Genomic DNA, 22481 nt, shown 5'->3' with positions numbered 1-22481 from the left:
GCTGACAGCCCAGAGCCTGGAGCCTGTTTCAGATTCTATGTCTCCCTCTCTCTGACCCTCCCCCGTTCATGCTCTGTCTCTGTCTCAAAAATAAACAAATGGTAAAAAAAAAAAAAATTTAATAAAAAAAAACATTCTTTTGCAACTCTCAACTCTCAAGATTTTTTGTAAGGCTCAAATAGGACACAGACATTAAACAACTCTGAAATACAAACAAAAGAAGTTTCCTTCCTTTTCAAGAAGGAAAAAAGCTAACTGTTCCAGAAAGGGAGTAGACTAAGAGATCTAAGAAGAGAAGTTTTATTCTGAAATTCAGATTACGTCTTTACAGTGTCTAATGCTGAGCATCCACTTGTACCATGGCACACATTTTAAAATAAAAATAGCTATACATCTGAGCTGGACAGAAGTTTTAGTTAACCAATAATTCTGGTTTAGAGAATGCAGGATAACACAAATCATGACATAGACATTTCTTCAGAAACCTTTATCTTATAAAATAAACTTTACCCAAAAAAGCCAATCTGGGGGAAAGTGTATCTAGAAGGGCATTTGCAAAGACACTCTGATTCCAACCTGGGCTCCAAGTCCCATTCCTCCTAGCCTAACCTTCCACGGCACATGCTATGCCAAGCACTGACCTAGCATGACATGTGGCCTTCCCCTGCAACAGCTGAGAAAGGAATCTGAGTTCCAACTCACCTCTTCTTTGAACTAGACTGAAATGAACCATAACTTGAAAGACCAAATTAGTACAGTCGTTTTGTCTTTTTGCCTTCAAAACACAAGGACAACCAGGAAAGTCACGTCTATCCAAACCACAAATGTCCTAACATACAATGAGCATGCAGAATACAATCATACATGTATACAAACATGCAGAAGTGCAGTTTCTTACAGCACTGTTAACACGAAAGATTTTGCAACAGAACAAGGAAAGCAGAATAAAACTACTTTGATACCTATCTATTTTCAAGAAGAGGTAAAGGATACTTGCTATACACTGCTAGGAATTTACCCAAGGGATACAGGAGCGCTGATGCATAGGGGCACTTGTATCCCAATGTTTATAGCAGCACTTTCAACAATAGCCAAATTATGGAAAGAGCCTAAATGTCCATCAACTGATGAATGGATAAAGAAGATATGGTTTATATATACAATGGAATACTACCTGGCAATGAGAAAGAATGAAATCTGGCCATTTGTAGCAATGTGGATGGAACTGGAGGGTATTATGCTAAGTGAAATAAGTCAGGCAAAGAAAGACAGATACCATATGTTTTCACTTATATGTGGATCCTGAGAAACTTAAGAGAAGACGTGGGGGAGGGCAAGGGGGAAAAAAGTTACAGAGAGGGAGGGAGGCAAACCACAAGAGACTCTGAAATGCTGAGAACAAACTGATGGTTGATGGGGGGTGGGGGAGAGGGGAAAGTGGGTGATGGGCATTGAGGAGGGCACCTGTTGGGATGAGCACTGGATGTTGTATGGAAACCAATTTGACAATAAATTATATTTAACATAAAAAAAAGAATACTTGCTATACATGAATGTTAACGACTGTCACTAGCACATTAAAGATTAAGTATTACTCTCACATACTCCTCTCACCATCACATTGTGAGAATTACACCTAGGAGACTTAACTTTCAAAAGCTTAATTACTTTTACTCCTCTTTCCAATCCCTAAGTATAAATCAGAATGTGGGGAAAAACAAAACAAACAAACCCAAAACACACCAGTGCTGACTGGCCAATAATGTCAATAGTAACAGAAATATCCTTAAATTCTCAGGAAGAATAGTACATGTGCAGAGAACCTGAAGCATATGATCAGTATCAAGGATAGTAGCTGAATACTCAACTGTGGAAGTTAATACCATAGTTGATAAGTATTTTAAGTATGAATTTCAAGTATTATTTAAATTGGTCTCCATTCATATCTTTCCTCCTTTACCCAAAGCTCATAACAAAGAGCGATCAATTCAAAGATGTGAGAGGTGAAGAGGTTCTGAGGGGCTCACACTGACAGCACAGACACAAAAGCACAGTCAATTCAGGGAACAGAGATTTCTAAAGACAACTATAGCTGGCATCAATAAAATGCTCTAAGTATTACCAAAATATTATCTTTTTTGGCTAAACAAAACCACGATGTTATTAGTTTTTCTAATGCTACTACTGAGTTATATACAAGTATGTTTATTATGATATTCAGCCACTGGATAATTCAAACATTCCTTGTGGTTGGTTTTTCAGTTCATTAAAGAAAAGGCTAATCATCATCCAGATATCTGAGGTTCAAAGCATTTAAGCCAAGCCCAAAAAGAAATATTCAGAAATCTTTTGGGCATCACACTATTTGGAGACCACTCAACTGACTTCAAGAGATTTCTAAATGTAAAAATTTATCCATCATTTTTAATTTCAATTTATTAATTCAATTTATTGCTATGCTTCCAATTGTGCTTCGGCATTTTCAAACCTCTGAAATCCTGAATGTGTGTGTGTGTGTGTGTGTGTGTGTGTGTGTGTGTGTACATACGTGTGTGCACACGTGTCTGTACTTTGAGTCCCAAATCCCCCAACTCTACAAAGCAACCTCACATATGACCTCACATATGCATGGTCAGAACATTCTTTTGTGAACTAACCTGTTCTCTTTCAACTCTCCTCTTTTCTTCCTCTGCCCGTCTCCTCTCTTCTTCTTCTTTACGTCTTCTTTCCAGTTCCTCCAGACGCCTCTTCTCTTCTTGTTCTCTCCTTCGCTGTTCACGTTCTTGCTGCCTTCTAGCTTCACGTTCTCTCCTTTGTTGCTGCGCAAGTAAAGATATGTAATCAGCAGGTATCTTCTAACTACTGCTCTCATGACACTCTGCTGACCATTTACAGGTAGGTGCTAATGAGGGGAAGTTCACAGACCCCATCTCGACTGGCCAGCTATTTCCACACTGCTCCTCCACCCCACATGTACCAGCTTCCTCATAAATATTGGTCAAAGGTGGGGTGCTTCTGTGAATCCTTACACAGTTTGGTTTCGTTTGATATCAATTCCCCATTCTTCACTATACTAGGCAACTAAAGGACAGGGAATTCTTTATCCATGCACATCACTAACAGAATTATCCAGGGCCCTTAAATCAGAAGAAAAAGAAGACAAAGGAATAAAGGAGAACGGAAGTAAAGCAAAGAAAGGAAAGAAATAGTTAAAAAGAGGAAAAAGAAAGGAAAAAGAAATTGACAATAAGAATAAGAAATGCCAGTATTATTCATAGTAATGAATTTAAGAAACTGCCACAGCACACATGCATACTATATGTCCTGCACTGTGCTCAGTGTTTGATATTCTTTATTCCATTTCCTTTATCTAATAAAATTTTCAAAACAAACCTGGAAATAAGTATTTCAATCCTACTTTACAGATGAGCAAATAGGTTCAGAAGAGTCACGTGAGTTGCCCAGTGTCACCCAGCTAGCAAGTCCCAAACTAGAAGGGCCATTCTGCCTCTAATGCCTGTAGTATTAACCATGTGCATCCTACTAGCAGGTAGGTAGACTCACTCTGACAACCGTTCCTAATCCAGGCTGTTCTATATAACCCCTAAGTATAGAGTAGTGGGACACACTGGGCACCTGTCTGGCTGCTTTTCTCATCCAGCCCCAGACATCTGTTAATAAGGCACTTCTACAGTGTAAAGTATAGAATTAACCAATTCTTCCCATAAATATGAAAAATGCTAGCCTCTAGACTAGGGCCATCTAATAAAACACTCCAGGATGATGAAAATGTTCTGTCTCAGTACTATTCAATAGAGTAGCTACTAGCCACATGTTGCTACCGAGTACCTAAAATATGACTAGTACAACTGAGGAACTTCCTTTTCAATTTTACTTCAATGAAGTTAACTTAAGTTTAAATAGCCATATATGGCTAGTGGCTACTGTACTGGACAGCACAGGTATAAAGAATACACAGCCATCGAATTTCTCAAGACACAGGAAGCTGACAGTATTACCACAAACTTCAATGTGGCACTAAGATTATTAAATAAGAAAGTTTGGGATAAAGTTATTGGGGATATTAGACATAAATATTTATAATAGGCATAAAAGTAGGTATTTATTATAGTCTGAGTATTAATTTCTCCCCCCCTACACACAAGCATTCATTCTGAAGGTAGACACTTAAATGATTTCCTAAGAAATATAAAGAAATGTCTTATATGTGGAACCCTTGCACAGAGAGGATTTCTTGGTACCTGGTCTCTCTCAGCTGAGTGTTACATGACCATTACTCTCAATACAGTTCTGAGTTAGCTTCTGGCCCCATCTCCTCTCTCATTCCATATATTGCATGGTTTAGTTATTTTTCTTTAAAAATTTTTTTAAATGTTTATTTATCTTTGAGAGAGACAGAAACAGAATGCGAGTGGGTTAGGGGCAGAGAGAGTGAGACACAGAATCTGAAGGAGGGTCCAAGCTCCGAGCTGTCAACACAGAGCTTGACATGGGGCTCAAACTCACAAGCTGTGAGATCATGACCCAAGCTGAAGTTGGACCTCAACCGACTGAGCCACCCATGTGCCCCTCATGCTTTATTTTTTTCCTAGCACTGTCTGCTCTTAGAATTCAACATACAAAACACACAGTTTCCCATGGGTGTGGGTAGGGTCATAGAAATAAAAGAGTTCCTGTCCTGGTGTTTAGAAACTACAACTTTAATGGCCAAGGCATCTTTATTAAATTGAAACATGTACACTGTCCCCATACAATGTACTTGCTGCCTGTCATTTGCTAGCTTAATGCCCATATAGGCACATGTGCCATGGTGTGGGGCTTGCATTCAGGGCACCTGGCCCTGAGCACTGTGCTGCACCCTTGGGAGGAAAGAGGCCTTTCTTTGTAAAAACTAGCTACTGAGGGGTGCCTGGGTGGCTCAGTTGGTTAGGCGACGGTGATGATCTCACAGTTCGTGAGTTCGAGCCCTGCATTGGGCTCTGTGCTAACAGCTCAGAGCCTGGAGCCTATTTCAGATTCTGTGTCTCCCTCTCTCTCTACCCCTCCTCCTCACACTCTGTATCTCTCTGTCTCTCAATAATAAATGAACATCAAAAAAATTTTTTTTTAAACTAGCTACTGATAAATAAAACCCACAAAACCACCTCACCCTGCCCCAGGACTTCATCAGCAATATAACACAGACACTTGAGGAAAGAAATCTGAGAATCTCATCCAAGCAGTGTTACTGGAGCCTTTCTACTTCAAAGCAAATTAAGTTAAGATCTTTTATCTTACAACTTTTGCTTTTTCCATTCAGGAACAAAAAGAAGAGAGTGGCTTTTACCAGTACGTTACTTATAACAAATATAAGCTCAGAATACAACCATTTCTCTAACACTGGTAATAAAAATCCCCATATTTTGCCAATTGGGAAACAAGTTTCTTTGCTTTAAACAGAAATTCTTTAATTCTTTCAGATATTCCTGACTAGCCATGTCTTCCAAAGGAAAGCATCTTCTGAGCTTCTCTATTGAATATAAAGACATTCAAAATATAACAAAAAGCCTTCTAATAAACCTAAAACATAAAGAATCTCATTTGATCAGTTTTAAAGCTTAAAACAGTTGTGAGTATTTTCCTCTAAGAGGTGAACATGGAAGCTCTGTGGAAGTTTCTGTCCTGAGGAGTAAGAGTGGTTTTGTGTACTCTACTATTTTTACAGAATCAGCACTGCTTAGTTCTGAGAACAACCATGGGCAAGGCTGGCAACAATCAGGACACTTCCATGTTTTATAAAAGAGAAATGACTTGCTAGAATACATTGGGTTTAGCAAACACCTGGCAGGCAAGGTAAGAAGGGCCTCACCTCTGGATGAAAATAAGAACCCACAATCACAACAAAGGAAGACACAAAGCTACCTGACAAGATATGTAAACAATTTCCCTCCAAATCTGTCAGACAAAAGGAAAACAGAAAAACAAAGAAAAGGGAAACAAAATCAAAGGCAAGCAGTATCTACTGCCCTTAAAATTGCCCCTTAGCTTCAGAGAACTTAGGCTCCAAGTATATCGGATTAATATGAACAGGTCAGAAGAGGCAAAGAACCTTATGCAATGAATTTTACAACTTTTAGATAACAAAAGTAGCCAAAACGGGCTACAGGGGTCCTTTGAAAAATTTTAGTACACACCATGGAATCCTAGAAAGACAAGTGAAAGGACTCAAGGGACAGAGGTTGTGGTCCTGATTCTGCTCAGCTTCCCTGTTACAAGCCACTTCCCCTCTATGAGCCTCAGGTTCCTGACTTGTCAGAACAGAGTTATGTGTGGTGGGGGTGCGAAGGAGGCAGTGTGCATCAGAAATCATCATGGTGTGGAGTTTACAATGGTTATTATTTTGAAGAAGTCAATAGTTGGTGTCTACAATGAGAAAAAGTGTTTAAAAGTCTTATAGACAATGAACTCTAAGAGAATCATTCCTCTGCAAAAGATCTGCCCCCAACACCATCCTGTGGAGGGCGTCCTGATGCACTGAAATTAAGAGGAGAGAGGTGAAGAACTAGCATGGTAGGTGTCTACATCAGCAGTCTCTAGAAGTGAACAAGACCATCGAGTGAAGTCTAGGAAAAAAACACTCAACTCTTATTTACTTGTATTTGTAGCTCACCCTGTTTAAGATAGCTATTTCTGCATGTTTTATAATATACATACTCAGTGCAAAGGTATGTTAAGTAGACATATGCGTCAGATATATGCCTTCAGTTTCTCTTACCCTCCATGCCACTGCGCTATGCTAAGCAATGCCACATGACCACAGAGATGCAGACCCACAACAGCCGTAGAGATGATGTGCTTACTGCCATTTCCTTATACACCATGCAAACTACTAAAAATTCCTTAATTTTTACATATGATGTTGAAGGTCCCATTTAGACTTATAGTATCACAGTAACAGAAAGAAAAGCAATAGCCTGCACTTGTTTCTCTCTTATACTAAACAACAACAACAAAAAAAAAAACTTTAATGAAAGCAAAGCCATCCCTATCTCTGCTGACGCCTCAGCTATTATCAGCAAGGACTCCTTCAGGAAAGAGCCAGGAGGGGACACAACTCCAAGGAGAGCCCTGGAGGTTGCCATGCTGAGGTCTGGGAGAAACGACCAACCAGCAGCCTGCTACTAAGCCGCCACACAGCTGGCAGCCAGATGCAGTCTAGCATCCAACTCAAACCAGCCTCCAGATGCAAGCTCCAGAGAAGAAAAGCGGAAGTTGCGGAGGAAAGCAGAGAGGGAGCGAACCAGGGTCAGAGCTGACTTTCCACATGCTAGGCCTCTCACCTGGAGCTGCTGCCTGCCCCAGTGCACCAAGTGCAGGTGTGATCTCAGGCCACCCACTCCCCAGACCCACTTCTCATCTCCCCTCTCCTGAGCTGTTGTCACCTTGACTTCAGGAAATGGCAGGACCTCGGTGCACGTCCTCTGGTCACATGGGCTCTAAAGTGGAAGCACTCATTCTCCTTCAAGGGAGTAAGCCCCCAAGTGGTAAGACATGTACAATCCATTTTCTTGGTTGTTTCCAACTACACTGAGGGCAGGGCTCCTAGCCCATTAGAAAATCTTGACTACTTTCATGTAACTAAATGCTACTACTAAGAGGCAACTTTTAAGTGATTTTACAAGGAGCTTTTTCCACATCATTTACATTTAAAAACATTTTTATTTTTTTTAATTTAAATTTTAACATTAGGTGCAACACTGGTTTCAGAAGTAGAAGTCAGTGATTCATCACTTACATATAACACTCAGTGCTCATCACAAGTGCCCTCCTTGATACCCATCTCCCTCCATTTGTTCTCCGTCATTAAAGAGTCTCTTGTGGTTTGTTTCCCTTCTTTTCTTTCCCCCACTTCCCATATGTACATTTAAAAAGTTTAAATTAAAGTACTAAGTACTTTAAAAATTCAAAATGAATTATAAGGTGTATGTCAAAAATAAGGTGCCCCATTTCTCCTCACCCCCAATTCGTGATTCCCAAGGTAGAATCACTTCCAATGCCTTTTGTTTTTCTCACAGTATTTGCCTCCTGATTTTTAAGTAACACTTTCATAAGAGCTATTTTTAAAAAATTTCCACTTTAGACACCATCTATTGATTTCTCCCCCAAAGAATATCCATCCACAGCACCATTCCATGTTCCCAGTCTAGTCATGTGACAATTCTGATTAAATGAAAACCACATTCAAGGCAAAATTTAGTGTTTGGAGGAGCTATTAATTGCCTTATTTTTGTTGTTGTGGTCTCTTTCACTGGTTTTCTATGGGTCTATCACAAAATCATCTGTAAAGTCTCTTGCACCACCATAGTCCTTCCAATATGGTCAAGTCAATCAGGCATTCTTTCTTCCTAGAGATTTAACCTCTCACACCCCTTTCTTCCCCTACACCAACCAAGACTGCTTGCTCTCCAGGCAGCCTATGCTTGGCCACCAACTTCCTAGGAATTCTTTTGAACTCTCTCCTGTACAGGATCCTGTTTCCTGTAGCCCTTGCCACTTTCGTCCTCATTTGCTGGAACACGTTCTCCAGTAGCTTCCTGAGAAGTGAAAACAAGGCAAAAGGCTTGAGGGACTTCGCAGGCCACAGAACCTTTACTCTCACAAGGTACATATAATTTTGACTCAGGCTAGTAATTTTCCCTCAGATTTCTGCAAGCACAGCTATGTCATTTTCTAGTTTCTGATGGTGCTCCTGGAAAATCTCAGACCATTCAGATTCCTGATACTTAGTACAAGACCCATGCACACCCCAACCCTCTACCTGCTCCACCCACCATGGCTTTTAGGATGTTCTTTTCATCCCAGACATTGTGAACTGTCAAGACGACATATGTACCTTTGTATGGGTCTTTTTTCATTCATTGTGCAGGAGACGCAGTACATCTTTCAGTCAGTACAGAAATTTGTATTTCTTAGCTCTGGAAACTTTCCTTGAATTAGTTCTGTAGCTCTCCCTACAGTAATTATTTCCTACACCATCTAATTAAATGGTTGTTAAACCCCCTGAATTGATTTGGTTTTTCTTCTGTTCATCATAAACTTAACCCCCCTGCCCCCCACAACGTTCTGGGAGTTTTAATTTATAAAAACTTTTCAGAGGCGCCTGGGTGGTTCAGTCAGTTAAGGGTCTGACTCTTGATTTTGGCTCAGGTCACAATCTCACAGTTTTTGAGTTTGAGCCCCGCACTGGGGTCTGCATTGACAGTGCAGAGCCTGCTTGGGATTTTCTGCCTCCCTCTCCATCTCTCTCAAAATTAAATAATTAAAAGTTTTTAAAAAATGTAAAAACTTCAAAAATTCTTAGTTTCTGAACATCGTTTCATGAATATTATTTGTTCTTCTCATTTGAGGGATATTAAGATCCTACACATGTGCATGTGTCTGTGTGTGCAATAGTTTCTGTTCCCTACACTATTTCCTTCAAGATCCTTTTTCTATTTGTCTTTCATGTTAAAGGTTTTTCTCAGTGCCCACAATCTTGTCTGTCCATTCACATTTAAGACAATAAAAAGGAAATTATAAGGGCTATGGAGAGTGGTTGGTAACTATTAAGCTTCACAGTAAGATGATGGGAAGCAGCATGGGCATTTCACTGGGGCTTTTTGTCCCTTGGGCTAGTCAGTATCTCCAGAGAGGAATCTCTGCAGTATTCTCAGAATCCTCCCTATCTCCTGCCTGGGTTGAGCAGAAGGTGTAGGAAAAGAAGATGGCATCTGTAATAAGTGTGGCCGCCAACACTATGGGAGCTGAGGTGAGTGTGCATGCAGTCATACTGGTGAATACTTAGACTTCCAATTAATGCCCTTGTTTTCACTCTTTCTCTCTCCACATACTCAGTTGTGCCTGAATTCTTCATATACTGAGGCTCTGTTGTTCACTTTTTCTAGGAAGTCTATATCTGTTCCCACAGGGGAGAAGGAACAGAGTAGCCTGGCTGCCTGGGGTGGGAGAATCTAACTCTCCATATCTACATGCTGTTAGCCCCACCTGTTGCCTCTCATTTTTGACTCTTCCAGAATTTGCAGTACTAGCCTTCTTACAGTCTTTACTCTCCCATGTACTATCTAACTTCCACAATTTGGTTTCCTTTCTTGTTCTCGTTGTCCTTGTTTATACCATTTTTGTATCTCAGTCACTTCACTGGGATTTCTCAACGAAAGTGAGGTAAGCATTGGGGTGCCTGGGTGGCTCAGCTGGTTAAGCATCCGTCTCTAGATTTCGGCTCAGGTCATGTTCTCACGGTTTGTGAGTTCGAGCTTCACATCAGGCTCTGTGCTGATAATGCAGAGCCTACTTGGGATTCTCTCTCTCCCCCTCTCTTTATGCCCCTCCCCTGCTTGCACTCCCCCTCTCTCAAAATAAATAAATATAAAAAAAAATTTTAAGTGAGGTAATAAGCATCATGTTATTTTTCTTCAACTGTTTTCCTAAATCAATGTAACGGTTATTATGTAATTATTTGCCATAATTAAAAAAATTATAAGTTTTATTCAAAATGCACATCATAAAATAAGAGTAAGCAAATATCTTACAAACACGAATAGGCTACAACTGATGTTCTCAACTGTCAAATGAAAGCCTCCAAAAAGCTTTTTCTTGTTTCCTATGAAAGAAACTCTTGGTTGTTAAATCAACACACACACACAAAAGACCATAAGCTCCTTGAGAGCAGGAATCCTGTTTCACTTATCTTTTCTGCTCTGTAGTAAATATCACAATAAATACTTTTTTGGGTTGAATCCAACCCTCACACCGAACACACAGCATCCAAGAGAAAAACTACTGTGATTTTATCTCCAACATTTAGAGTTTAGAGTAATAAAGCACTAAAGAATCCATTCATATCTCTAGGTCCCAACAAGATCCAATCAAATCATAACGCCATCTTTTCAAGATCACTTGGAAAGTACATAAAAGCTTAAACAAGAATTGTTACATTTGGTTAGTGCCTCGTACTTTACACAACACACCTTTTATGCCTCAGAATATTCTACAAAATCCTTTAAAGTTCTCTAAGGTCTCTCTGGAACTCAAATTAGAGATCTCAAACCCAGAAGTCCATTTAAGAACAGGCATAAATTTCAAGAACAAGTCCCTTCTTTCCAGAGGTGCATGTAGGACTACAAATGATTGATTCATCCATTTGAGAAATATTAAGCACCATGGTGAGTATACAAAGATAAACTAGACAGAGCCCTCTCCTCCAAGTCTTGTAGGTAACATAAGTCACATGCTTTTTAAAAATCAACAAGACAATGTGGAAAGTGCTGTATTTCCTAGGACTGGCCCACTAAGCAAGTCCTGGTATGAAAACCAACTGGTTGACAAGACTGATGGCTAAGGCAAAAAACAATGCAATTACTGATTCTTCTTCCACATTATGCTCTAACATTTGAAACTGTAAATTGGACTAAGAGCAAGAATTTAAACTATGAACCATAAAAACCACTATACTCAGAAGAGGTTCTTAATTTAAGGGAGGGGAGACAATTAAAACTAAAAGAAATCCCTTAGTAAATATACCTTAATAGATGATTAATGTGAAAAACTGGCCTCTTGCAAAAGAACCTCAAAAGAAAACAGCCCAAAATAAAACATATGCCATCAACCATCAACTAAGTAACATCAATTCATACTGGATTAACCTTATGCCTGTGATTTCAAATAACAAAACCTACGAAACTCTAATGAACATGCCTTTTCAGGCTTACCCCACTAAGAATGAAAAACATGACATAATCCTTTGAAGCATTTGCAAATTGATGTCATCATTATTTTCTTAAATCACTCTTTGAAAACAAAATCAAAGAAACTAAAAAACTGCATGATGCTATAAAGTGATTTCTACATCTCTCAAATTATAAAGAGAATTCCTTATTATTTAAATTTTCCCAAGCATGCCCAAGTAAATATGTACTTTTCCAGCTATGCTTTAATTAGGCTCCCTTTCTAGTTTGGTATTTAAAAGTAATGCTTTCATCTCACAATTCTAAAAACTTTTCTAAATAGATCACGTTGATAATGGTGAGGTCCATTTAAACACACTTCACTGGACTTACTGTTGTAGAAACTAACGGACTTTAATAAACCAGTCTGGTTTTCACATTCAGCCATTTCCAAGCACTTCCGGGGTCATGTTACTCCACAAACATACCACCAATCCTTGAGGTTTTTTTCCTGCCAGTTCTGATGAGGCCTTAGGAGAAAAATTATTTGCTTCTCCCCAAAGACAACTCTTCCCCATCTTTAGGCAACAAGTAACATTTGGTGAATTAAGCTAACTCTTACAAAATTTAACTGTAAATATAACCAGATGCTAGACTAGGATGCCAAAAGAACATGTGAGAACTTATAAGGAGGCTGAAAGACAAGACAGCTACCCTCTGCAAAAAAAAATGGAGCTGCTGACAGAGAAGGCAGGGCATGGGCTACAGGGGCACCTGCACACCCAGATGCATGTATGTAAAAAAAGGTAGCACTGTGCTAATATGTACTTGTGATGGGAGACAATCATGATCTGCCAAACAAAGGCCTTCATGTAAGCAAAGTGGGGTGAGGAAATGGTTCCTATTCCTTTAAGATATGTGAAGATCCGGTTGGGGTAAAGGATCCGGGTGGGGTAAAGCACCATGCCTTCCTTCCAAGATCTCACAGCCAACAAATACATGGGGCAGTTTATTAACTTTTTTTCTTAGAAACGTTTACATTTTTCTAGTGTTATAATTCAGCTTCAGTACTGATCTCACTTCACACAGAAAAACTGTTTTTCTCTTGCTTTCCTTTATCTTTAATTTCTTCCACTTTCACCCACCCCTCTAAGATTTTAGTCACTTTGAAATTTGTAGAAATGACAGGAATGAATATAACCATGTGTCCTCTTGGTGGAAGAAAAAGCAAAGAAACCGCTGGGGCTGACACTAACATTTACCCCCAACTCGAGGCAGCCCAAATCACCAAGTGACAGTTACACCTCCAGGGCCTAAAAAGTCTACAGAGCATAGGCACTGCGGTCATCTTCCCAAAGGGGAAGACTGGAGAGACAGGAAATTGGTTTGCTGTCTTTTTCTTTTTTCTAAGGAAAGGATAAATTCTAACCTTAACTGAGAAGTTTGATTGTGACTCTTCCATACTAAAATAAACAATTATGCATATTAAAAAAAAAAAACAAAATGAGAAATGTGCTGATGGCACCAAAGTCCTGCTAAAAAACAAATCTTCCCTAAGAAATTTCCTTTTTCTGAAGTTTACTAAAGTAGCACACCAAACACAGACAAATGTATCTTGCTTTTACCAATAATTAGGTAAGTTTCCTTGAGGTCGAAATGAGGAAGTATCTACTAGCAAACGGAAACTTAATGAAATATGTAACAGGTTTAAAAAACATCTGAAGTACACCAACTAACATGGCAATCTTAACTTAGACTGCTGATCAGATGTTCTCTTCATATTTGTATTAAAATTAGATGAAGAATGAGAAAACATGCTAATCAAATATGTGAATGTGGTGGGAGTAGGAAGACATAGTTAATAGGTACCAAATCCAGACTCAATGCAAAGAGAGCACAAACCATTAGGATAAGACAACAATACAATCAAATATTCATTTGTGCTCAAAGAAAAAAAAAAGAAAAGAAAGAATGGAAGAAAAAGCTGGCCTGTGAACAATTTTTATGGGGAAAAAAATGAGCTAGAGGCAACAATTCTATTTGAGCCAGAGGTGTGATGATGCATCTAAATATGAAAAGTAAATGGTAATATTAAAATTTTTGAGGCTGGGTCATTACCACACGGGGTCTTGAATATGGATGAAATACTTAGAGTAAGCGGAGAAAACCCTGAGTGGATCCTGATGAGAAAGACTGAGGAGCAAAGTCAAACACTAGAGGAGCTGTGAGGTCCAGAAAAGGAGAGGACGAAGCTGCCAGTACAAACTTGGCTGCCTGAGCTCAGCATTCTCCCCTTTTTAGCCTGGGACCATCCAAAAGCAACAAGGAAAATGGAAAACAGAAACAGAAACCTCATTGTCAGCAAAACTGAGAGACAAGACTCAAAAATATCTGCAAGGGCTTCTAAGATCTCCAGTTGATGCAGAAGCCAAGGAGGAGGAAGCAGAGGAAAACAAAGGAGAGAGATCCTATCAGCACATTTCAAGGAGCAAAGGAAGAGTGGAGTATATACACATACAGATTTCTTAAAGATGAAGAACTTAGGCAGGGCAAAAGCACTAACCTGCAAAGAGAGCTCAGAAATAGAAATGGTGGTGACAGGAGTCCTTAGCACCAATAAGCCTGATCTTATGGCAGCTGCATAGAAAGGAAAACCTATACTCAGTTTCCCTACAACCTTGACTCTTGGGCCATTTCTTTTTGCCAGTCATTGCCAGGTATTTGTCATCTCCTTTCAGTTTTAACTGTCATTTATCTTATGACTGAGGCTAACCATCTTTACCTACTTTGCTAATAACAAAAAGAATCCCTATTCCCCACACAGTTCTGATTGAAGGTTTAATGCCAATAAAGGGCTACAAATCATTTATGGGCTCAAATATTCCCAAATTACCTTCTGGGACCTAGAGTATAGACAATGCTTAATTACCTTGGGCTAGAAAAAAGGAGCTAGATTACCAAGAATCCAAATCAGTGGATTCTATTCATGCAAATGTGCCCTGTTTCATACCTAGCTCCATCTTTTCTGATTAAGAGGTGCCAAGAGGTGACTGTGAGTTTGAACTTTTACTAAGAAGTTGAAATTAAAGGGCTAATTAAAGCAAGTAAAGTGCAAAGTTCTCACTTAGCAGACATCCTTAATCCTCAAGTCTTTATTTTAACTAATAAAACAAAATGGCTGTAAAACTTTAGTGTCTCTCCTCTAGCCAGTGCTGGTCTTCACTTTGTAATCCTCACTCCCTACTGGGCACAGAGGCTGGATAACGAACACTTGTCTCACTACCACTTGGCCCGAAAGCAATTTCTGTAGCAAATTCTGTGTTACAAACGGGCTGGAGCTAAAGTTACAAACCACCAAACTAACCTGTATCGTGTCCTCAGGGAAAGTAGAGTCCAGGATTTAAATGGGCAGTGGAGAATGTTGCATAAAGACACAATTGGAAATTGAGCCTCAAAACTCAAGCATTCTCATATACGAAGTCCATGGTCAACAGGCAACCTTGAAAAACCCTGGACTACTCTGGGTTTCTGTTATGTTCAAAGAACATGGAGAAAGTCTTAAAAATACTACAAAAGAGTTTGCAAAGAAGCCACAAAAAGAGTTACACAAACAGCAATATTGTCCCTCCTACAGAGGAAGGTTATGTCCTATGTTTTTTTCTGCAAGCCCAGGCTGAACATTTCCATTCTCCTTAGCTAGACAGACACTGGTTTTCTAACTCAGGTAAAAGTATAAGTTTTGCAGAATTCAGACTATAAAACACACAAAACAAAGATTCCCCCCAACCCAAATACACTCCTAACTAACTTGTGTAATATGTGCTGTTATCTAAATTAAATTCCACTGTTTAGTATCAATACAGGGCTTTTTTGTTGTTTTGGGTTCTTTTTCTGCCATAAGAAATGTGAAGCGATAAGGTGTATGAATTAAGTGGAGACTACTATGAATGAGAAACTGGGAGTTGTACTATTATGAATGAGAAACGTGGAGCTGTGAGACATATTATGAAAGGTAGTTAGGAAAATAAAATCAAAAGTTTCTTTGAGCCCCAAGTGAAAGAGAAATAACACTTCTATGAATCACAAACGAACAAGTTGTGGGTAACCACATCACCAGTGGTGCTTAGTATTAATGAATTAAATGAGCAGCAGGTAGTACAAAATGTATTTCCCTATCACAGGATATAATTAATCTCACTAGATAACAATTAGATTACAGAACAGCATTTGTATTATACCCAATGTAATTCTTTTTTTCATCCCTTATTATAGTGTGTGCCTAAAGTTAAGGCATTTATAAAAAACTAAAGTTAAGGTGTCTGTACCAAAAAAAAATGTTTTTCTTGTGAAAAAGTCTGAAGTTTCAGAAAAATATGTACACATGAACTTAGATCCAGAGGCCAAGAGAAGAAACTAAGTCAGGTCAAGCTTGAGCTGGCCAACTTAAACCACAAACAGAAACAGCCTTTCCAGAACTGGTATGATGCGGTCTCTGGGACCCTGTTGCTCTGCATCTAGCACAATGGTGGGGCAGGTCCTTCAGTTTTTACAAGCAAGGAAAACATTTCAAAGACCTCAAGGAATGTGAAGACCTGACAGTCCAAAACCATAGACAGAAGCCTTCCTTCTGAAGTTACCTGACTAGCTAAGTTACCTAACTAGCTAGTTACCTGCAGGGGAAAGGTATCACATCAGGAGGCTACAGAAAACATTCCTTTGAGTGTCTGGCTACCAGTGTGAATAACGAAAGAGAATGCCCACTGGACATTTCCCTCTTCCTACCTCTTCCAGCCTCCGCCTCTGTTCTTTCTGCTGCTCAATCCGTTTCTGCCTCTCTGCCAGCAGCTGCCTTTTATATTCTTCTTGCTCCCGGAGCTGTTGCTCCTGCAGTAGCTGCTGTCTCCGAAGAGCCTCGGAACGTTCCTTGTTCTCCTGTTGCAGTCTCAAGAAATCCCGACGAAGCGTCGACTCACCAGGCACGTTGACAATGGAGCTGTAGGTAAAGGCAGAGATTTCAGGAGTACTCACAGATCACTCTGCCCTCCGGATGAGACAGCGGCCTCAGCATGCTATTCCATTTCTCATTCATCCTCTTAATGAGTTCCTTCCACCCTGGGACTCAACTAAACATGGGAATAACTGTATCTACAACTCAATAGTATTACATCCTTTATCTGTTTCTGTCCAGGATGTCTGCATGACGAGACATCTCTAACTTCGGATTCTCACATCAACTCAAACCCTATAAAAGGAAAGTTGAAATCCTCTTCTCCCACTTCATTAGTCCCTCTCTGACCACCTTATTTCCCACCAATAAAAGCAACATCACGTTCTGAGTCTACCACAATAGAATGATCAGAGTAATCTTCAGCACTACCCTTCCCTTCTTCTTCTGGTCCACTAAGTCTTGTCACGTATGCCCTCCCACTGCCTATTTCCAGAGTAAGCAGCTGAGCCCAAGTGGGTCCCAAGAATGAGCCACTGGGAGATAAACAACATCATTCCTAGCTGGTCTCCCTGCTGAGAGCCACCACTCTACTTCCAATGCCCAGAAATAACATGGCAAATCAATCTCCTGAAACCACTCTCTCCTTCTATCATACTCCTATCCAAAACAATTATATTTCTCATGAAATCGATTCAAATTACTAGAAAATATTTAGTCTCAGATGGATTAAAACATTCTCCTATGTATGAAGAAGAGGATATTACGGAGTTTTATCAAAAGATTTTCTCATCTCTTCATGTGCTCTCTTCAAACCCCCACCACCCACACGTGGGTCCCTACAGGTCTCTCAACACGCCCTTCCAGCCTCCTTTTGTTCAGTAAGTTTTGTGTGGCTAAAGCACAAAGGACTGCCAGGCAAGACCATTATTAAAATTTCAAAATCTCATATTCCTTGAATAGTTACTATAAGGTTCATACTAGCAAACCTTCAACCTTCTGCTTCACTATACCTTGGGAAGCCACAGATAACCAAAACATAGACTAGTAGATGGGTCAGGACATTATATACACTCATAGAAAAAATGCAATACTGGTAACCACACTTGTGGGAAGAACAAAACAAAACAAAACAGAAAATTTTAGTAAAGACTGCAGTGTTTTTCAATGGAGGCCCTACTGGCCCATGAGCAGGACAGTTCTTTGTGGGTAGGACTATTTAATACGCAGCACAGCACTTACCATCCACGCCTTCTGGAGCAGTAAGTGCCAGTGGCAAGATCCCTTTCCTCAGAACCAAACACAACATTCTATATTTCCAAATAACTGGGGGAGGGGAAACGGTGCAATCTTGGTAAAGCACCACTGAATAAGAGAATCCAGAGGGAGAAAAGTGTTCATAAGAATCTTTTTTTTTTTTTTAATTTTTTTTTTTTCAACATTTATTTATTTTTGGGACAGAGAGAGACAGAGCATGAATGGGGGAGGGGCAGAGAGAGAGGGAGACACAGAATCGGAAACAGGCTCCAGGCTCTGAGCCATCAGCCCAGAGCCTGACGCGGGGCTCGAACTCACGGACCGCGAGATCGTGACCTGGCTGAAGTCGGACGCTTAACCGACTGCGCCACCCAGGCGCCCCAAGAATCTTTTGAAGAATGAAGAAGAATGAAGAGATTAAGGTACTTTCAAAGTACTTTAAGATTTCTTCGAACTACGCAGGCATCTTTTGAAATCCTGGCATTAGCATGAAACAACCTCTTCATAAAGCAGGAAGCTGAACAGTGGCTTCATCATTATTACCTTGGCTCTCCTTCCTGCTCAGGCACTTCTTCCTCTTCTTCCTCACTCCCGCTGTACTCATATTCGGTTTCATCTATAAAGGACAAGATAAATGGAACAGTTCACAAATCATGACACATGGATGTACACGCAAACATCTCTAAGAGCACTATGGCAGAAAATAAACGATACGTTCTTTATGAAAATGACAATGTATATGGAGTATCTGGGGAAGGAGGGGGGTGACACCCAATTCCCTGGGCCACCCTTACTCCCCATGGAAGAGCAGATTTCACTGTATTCAAGACAGTCCCTTATGGGATACACTGGTGAGGGGGTACAGGGCTGTGAGAGGGGTGCTCAAGCTCTTGACACTCAAGAAAAGTGACTCCAATGCATCAGCAAATTGGCAAAATCCCACTGATGCCAAAAGGCTAAAGAAAGAGATTAACTGCCCAAACTAAGGCAACTAGGAGATGTCATCTGGTTACTGTTGGCACTCAGGGAGACACTCAGAGTGCAGCAGAGAGAAAGGTCTGCGGGACTGATGAGTGAAGTACAGGAAGTACTTGGGGCACTGAGAGACAAAATCCAATGTCCCCACATATTACAAAGGTGAAGCCAGGGAAAAATCGGTGCGAAAACAATACAGCAAGGGGAGGAGAGAGAAGGTGCTCTTCTTTCACCACATTAAGCAAAAATGTCAACATGAGCAACCTGTTTTCACATCAGCAGGTTTTATACTACGTCACCCCAAGCAACAGACCTTGTACTTAAGGTCAGTACCTAAACTTTGAGTGAACAATTTCACTCCAGAGAGCAATCAAAACTAGAAAGGTTGAAGAGATGTGTAAAACAAGTCTATTTGCAAACAAAAACCACATTTCTAACTTTTTTCAGAGACACAGAAGTTGGAAATCAGTATCTCGGTAAGAAAAACAGTTCTGAGAACTTAAAATGGGGTCAGTCTACATTATATATAATTCTAGATACACGTATCTACAGATTCATCAGTCTATATATACAACATTAGTTCTTTTCACTGAGAAGACCATCAAAACTGTATAATTTTAAAGAACATAAAAATAGGTTAGCTTCCAAAGGAAATTCTAACCTAAGTAATCTTTAGATTCTTTTAAGTAGTACTCTGTTATGTTTACGATTTGGTACTATGAACTATTAATTATTGACAAGAGGCTGAGGGTATCTGAAAGGTAAATGAATGTAACTTGAAAATAAAGAAATGAAGATAAAGTGCTCCATAATTCCCATCCACAAATGTGCACAAGAGTCCAGGCGGAGTACTCCGTAAACGCCTGGCATGGAGCAAATGCTCCATGACGATGAGCTATTATTAAGAAAGTACATACTGGGAAAATGATTCAATATACAAATAACCTCCCTCTCCCACCCCCAAAAAAGCTTTGTTTTCAAATTTCAGTTCACTTATTGTAACTGCATAGCTTAACATACCAAACTTAATTACTTTTATAACTGAATATATCAGAGGACCAAAAGTAGTTGTGAGCATCGCTGATAATGTAGCTCTGAAGACTGAAAAGAACATGTAAAAAGCTCACTACAGACCTCCAAAGAGGACTGTGACCAAGTCTTTTTACTGTCTTGAACTTTCTCTTCTTAGTTTCTCTTTTGGCCTTGAAATTTGAACGTCAAAAAAATTCACCATCAAGATGCCAGTTATCAAATGTTGTTCTGTAAAGTTATGATAAGAATTCATAAAACAGAAAGATCAATGTGAGCTGGAGGCCTTGGTGAAGGCGGAAGATGGTGGAGAAGCCTGAGCTCCATCTTGCTGGACAGCAAGGAGACAGATGGTGCTCTGGACAGGTAGATACAGACCACACAGAGATATAAAACCAAGACACCAGGAACAGAAAGAAACATTAAATAATTAACATGTTCACGTTGTGCTATGGTGACAGAAAAGTAGTCAGGCACACATGTGGCCCAGGCCTGGCCACACCACCTGCACAGAATAAAGCAGTAAGAAACCCAGAGGGTTCTCAAGTAGGAGAGACATGCAATGAACACATGGATGGTGATGTTCACAGCTAGTGCTCAATAAACCTTGAATGACTTATTCAGAATGCAAATGCACATAATGAAGTAAAAAGAGCAGCAACAAAGACATGTTCCTGAGGAGGAACAAGAGAAACATCCCTTCATGCTGACGAGCCACAGTGGCGGTTTATCTGGTGTCAGCTTGGTGACATAGCATGCAGCTCCGGTCTACTCCACCTGAGCCAGGCTGGCCCTGAGGCTCACGGCTGACCTGCAGAGCAGAGACAAACTATGCCAGCACCAGCCAAGGGAGCACAAACTCCTGGGTGGAAAAGGAGTAACCTATTCTGGTGGGCAAAAACCTCAAATTTTTTTTTTTTTTTAAGATGAAAATAAAAACAGATTAATACCTTTCTCTCCTCTCTTCTTTCTGGTCCGGTCTATGTGGTCCTTAAGCTGGATTCTAACTTGCCTTTCATTTGGCTGATCCCTTATAAAAGGATGTTTCAAAAGCTGCTCGGTGGAGGGCCGCTGCATGTAATTCTTCACCAGGCACCCTTCTATAAAACTAAAAAATTTCTTTGACCTGTAAGAGAAAGTAACAAAGATCATCGAATTTCTACTGCAAAGAGCAAAGCTCCAAAATATCAGTAAATTATTAGTCTGAAAACATACAAAAGCTTCATAATTCACTGTGAACATTCTGCAAATGCACAGGGAAAGTATGAGGAACCCAGGACCATTGTGGATAAGGAGCATCACTTAAACACGGTTTAAGAGTTATACCACACCACCACCAATACACCACAGAGAGCTCTGAAAGCAGTCAGCTTTAAATGAACTAGGTTTAAATGTAATGTTGCTTATTAGTCATTTAATCACAGGGGTTTTTGTGAAAATGAAGGCAGACAGGACAGTAGATGTCCGGAACCTGGAAGACAAGGATGGACACAAAGATAAGGAGCTGGTAAATGACCAAATGCTTTGGCTCTTGAACCTGTTAATACGACATTTCGATCAGTTCTCTATGCTTAATGTACAGAGACAGAAATACATAATAGCTCTGAGGAGGGCAAGGACTCTGTCACAAACATTTACCCTACTAGCTACTCCTACTTTTCCCCTTTCCTCCATGCCTGGCTCATGATGACCTCCATCCATGGCCTTGGCCAAGACACATAACTATACTATCTTTTGAGACTAAGATAAGATATGGTTTCTTTAGGTAAGGCTTTCCTTGGCAACGCTCCACCCTACATGCCCCAAATTAGAAGCCTTTCCTCTAAGGTTGTTTGCATTTAATAGACTATACACTTCATGTTTATGTTTGTCTCCCTGCTGGGGTACAGGTCAGGAACGGATTTCTACTTTTCAACTTGTCGGCAATGCCCAGCACTGAGCATGGCAGACCACAAGAGGTATGTAATAAATTTTTGTTGAATGAATGAGTTGTTCAGTCTTTAGTTCAGTTCTTTCTAATAACTTCACTACTTTGAAGAATCACTTCTATTGTCTTGTATTTCCATTCAAATTTCCCATTTTTTTCAATTCGACAAATATTTACATTTCAATTTACATTTGTTTATGCTAGGCTCTGTAACAAATACACATAGGAAATAAAGTGGAGGAAATCTATGGACGCACAATAGCAGGTATGTACTCAACCTTACAGAGGAAGAAAGAACTACTGCTACAGGGGGTTAGCCAGCATAAAAAAGTAGGATAGTTGATATTCTAGAAATGGGAGAGAGAAGCCACCATTCCAGAGTGAAAGGAACAACATGAACAAAGGGAGAAAAGTATTAGGGAGTAATGAATTGTTTTCTGATGCTAGTATAAAAAGTGGAAACGAACAGAAAAATAGGTCAGAATCAGCTCAGAGAAGGGTCCTCAAAGCCACACAGCAAGGTTGTGACTTTATTCTGTGGCTAGTGAGGAACATGGTAGATTCTACACAGTTGTAGTGGAAACTGCTCTAACACAGAGATTCCTAAACTCCAATGCCCATCAAC

At 39.9% G+C, this 22481-nt stretch overlaps 1 protein-coding gene across 50 annotated transcripts in view; it reads right to left on the bottom strand.

The window, feature by feature from the left end:
* The window catches only part of MAP4K4 (mitogen-activated protein kinase kinase kinase kinase 4), a 194894-nt gene that overhangs the window by 41082 nt on the left and 131331 nt on the right, over positions 1 to 22481 (bottom strand). For all 50 annotated transcript variants that reach the window (XM_086701357.1, XM_086701359.1, XM_086701368.1 and 47 more), the window contains exons 10-13: positions 20880 to 21055; positions 18469 to 18541; positions 16506 to 16716; positions 2658 to 2819 (exon numbers count right to left, since the gene is read on the bottom strand). In XM_086701357.1, coding sequence (XP_086557483.1) covers positions 2658 to 2819; positions 16506 to 16716; positions 18469 to 18541; positions 20880 to 21055 — 622 coding nt within the window. The remainder of the gene's footprint in view (positions 1 to 2657; positions 2820 to 16505; positions 16717 to 18468; positions 18542 to 20879; positions 21056 to 22481) is intronic.

Source organism: Puma concolor, chromosome A3, assembly GCF_028749965.1.
Source record: "Puma concolor isolate L17-30 chromosome A3, mPumCon1.1.hap2, whole genome shotgun sequence".
Classification (NCBI taxonomy): domain Eukaryota; kingdom Metazoa; phylum Chordata; class Mammalia; order Carnivora; family Felidae; genus Puma; species Puma concolor.
The sequence above is the reverse complement of the archived record's forward strand: the minus strand, read 5'-3'. Positions and strand labels throughout refer to the sequence as shown.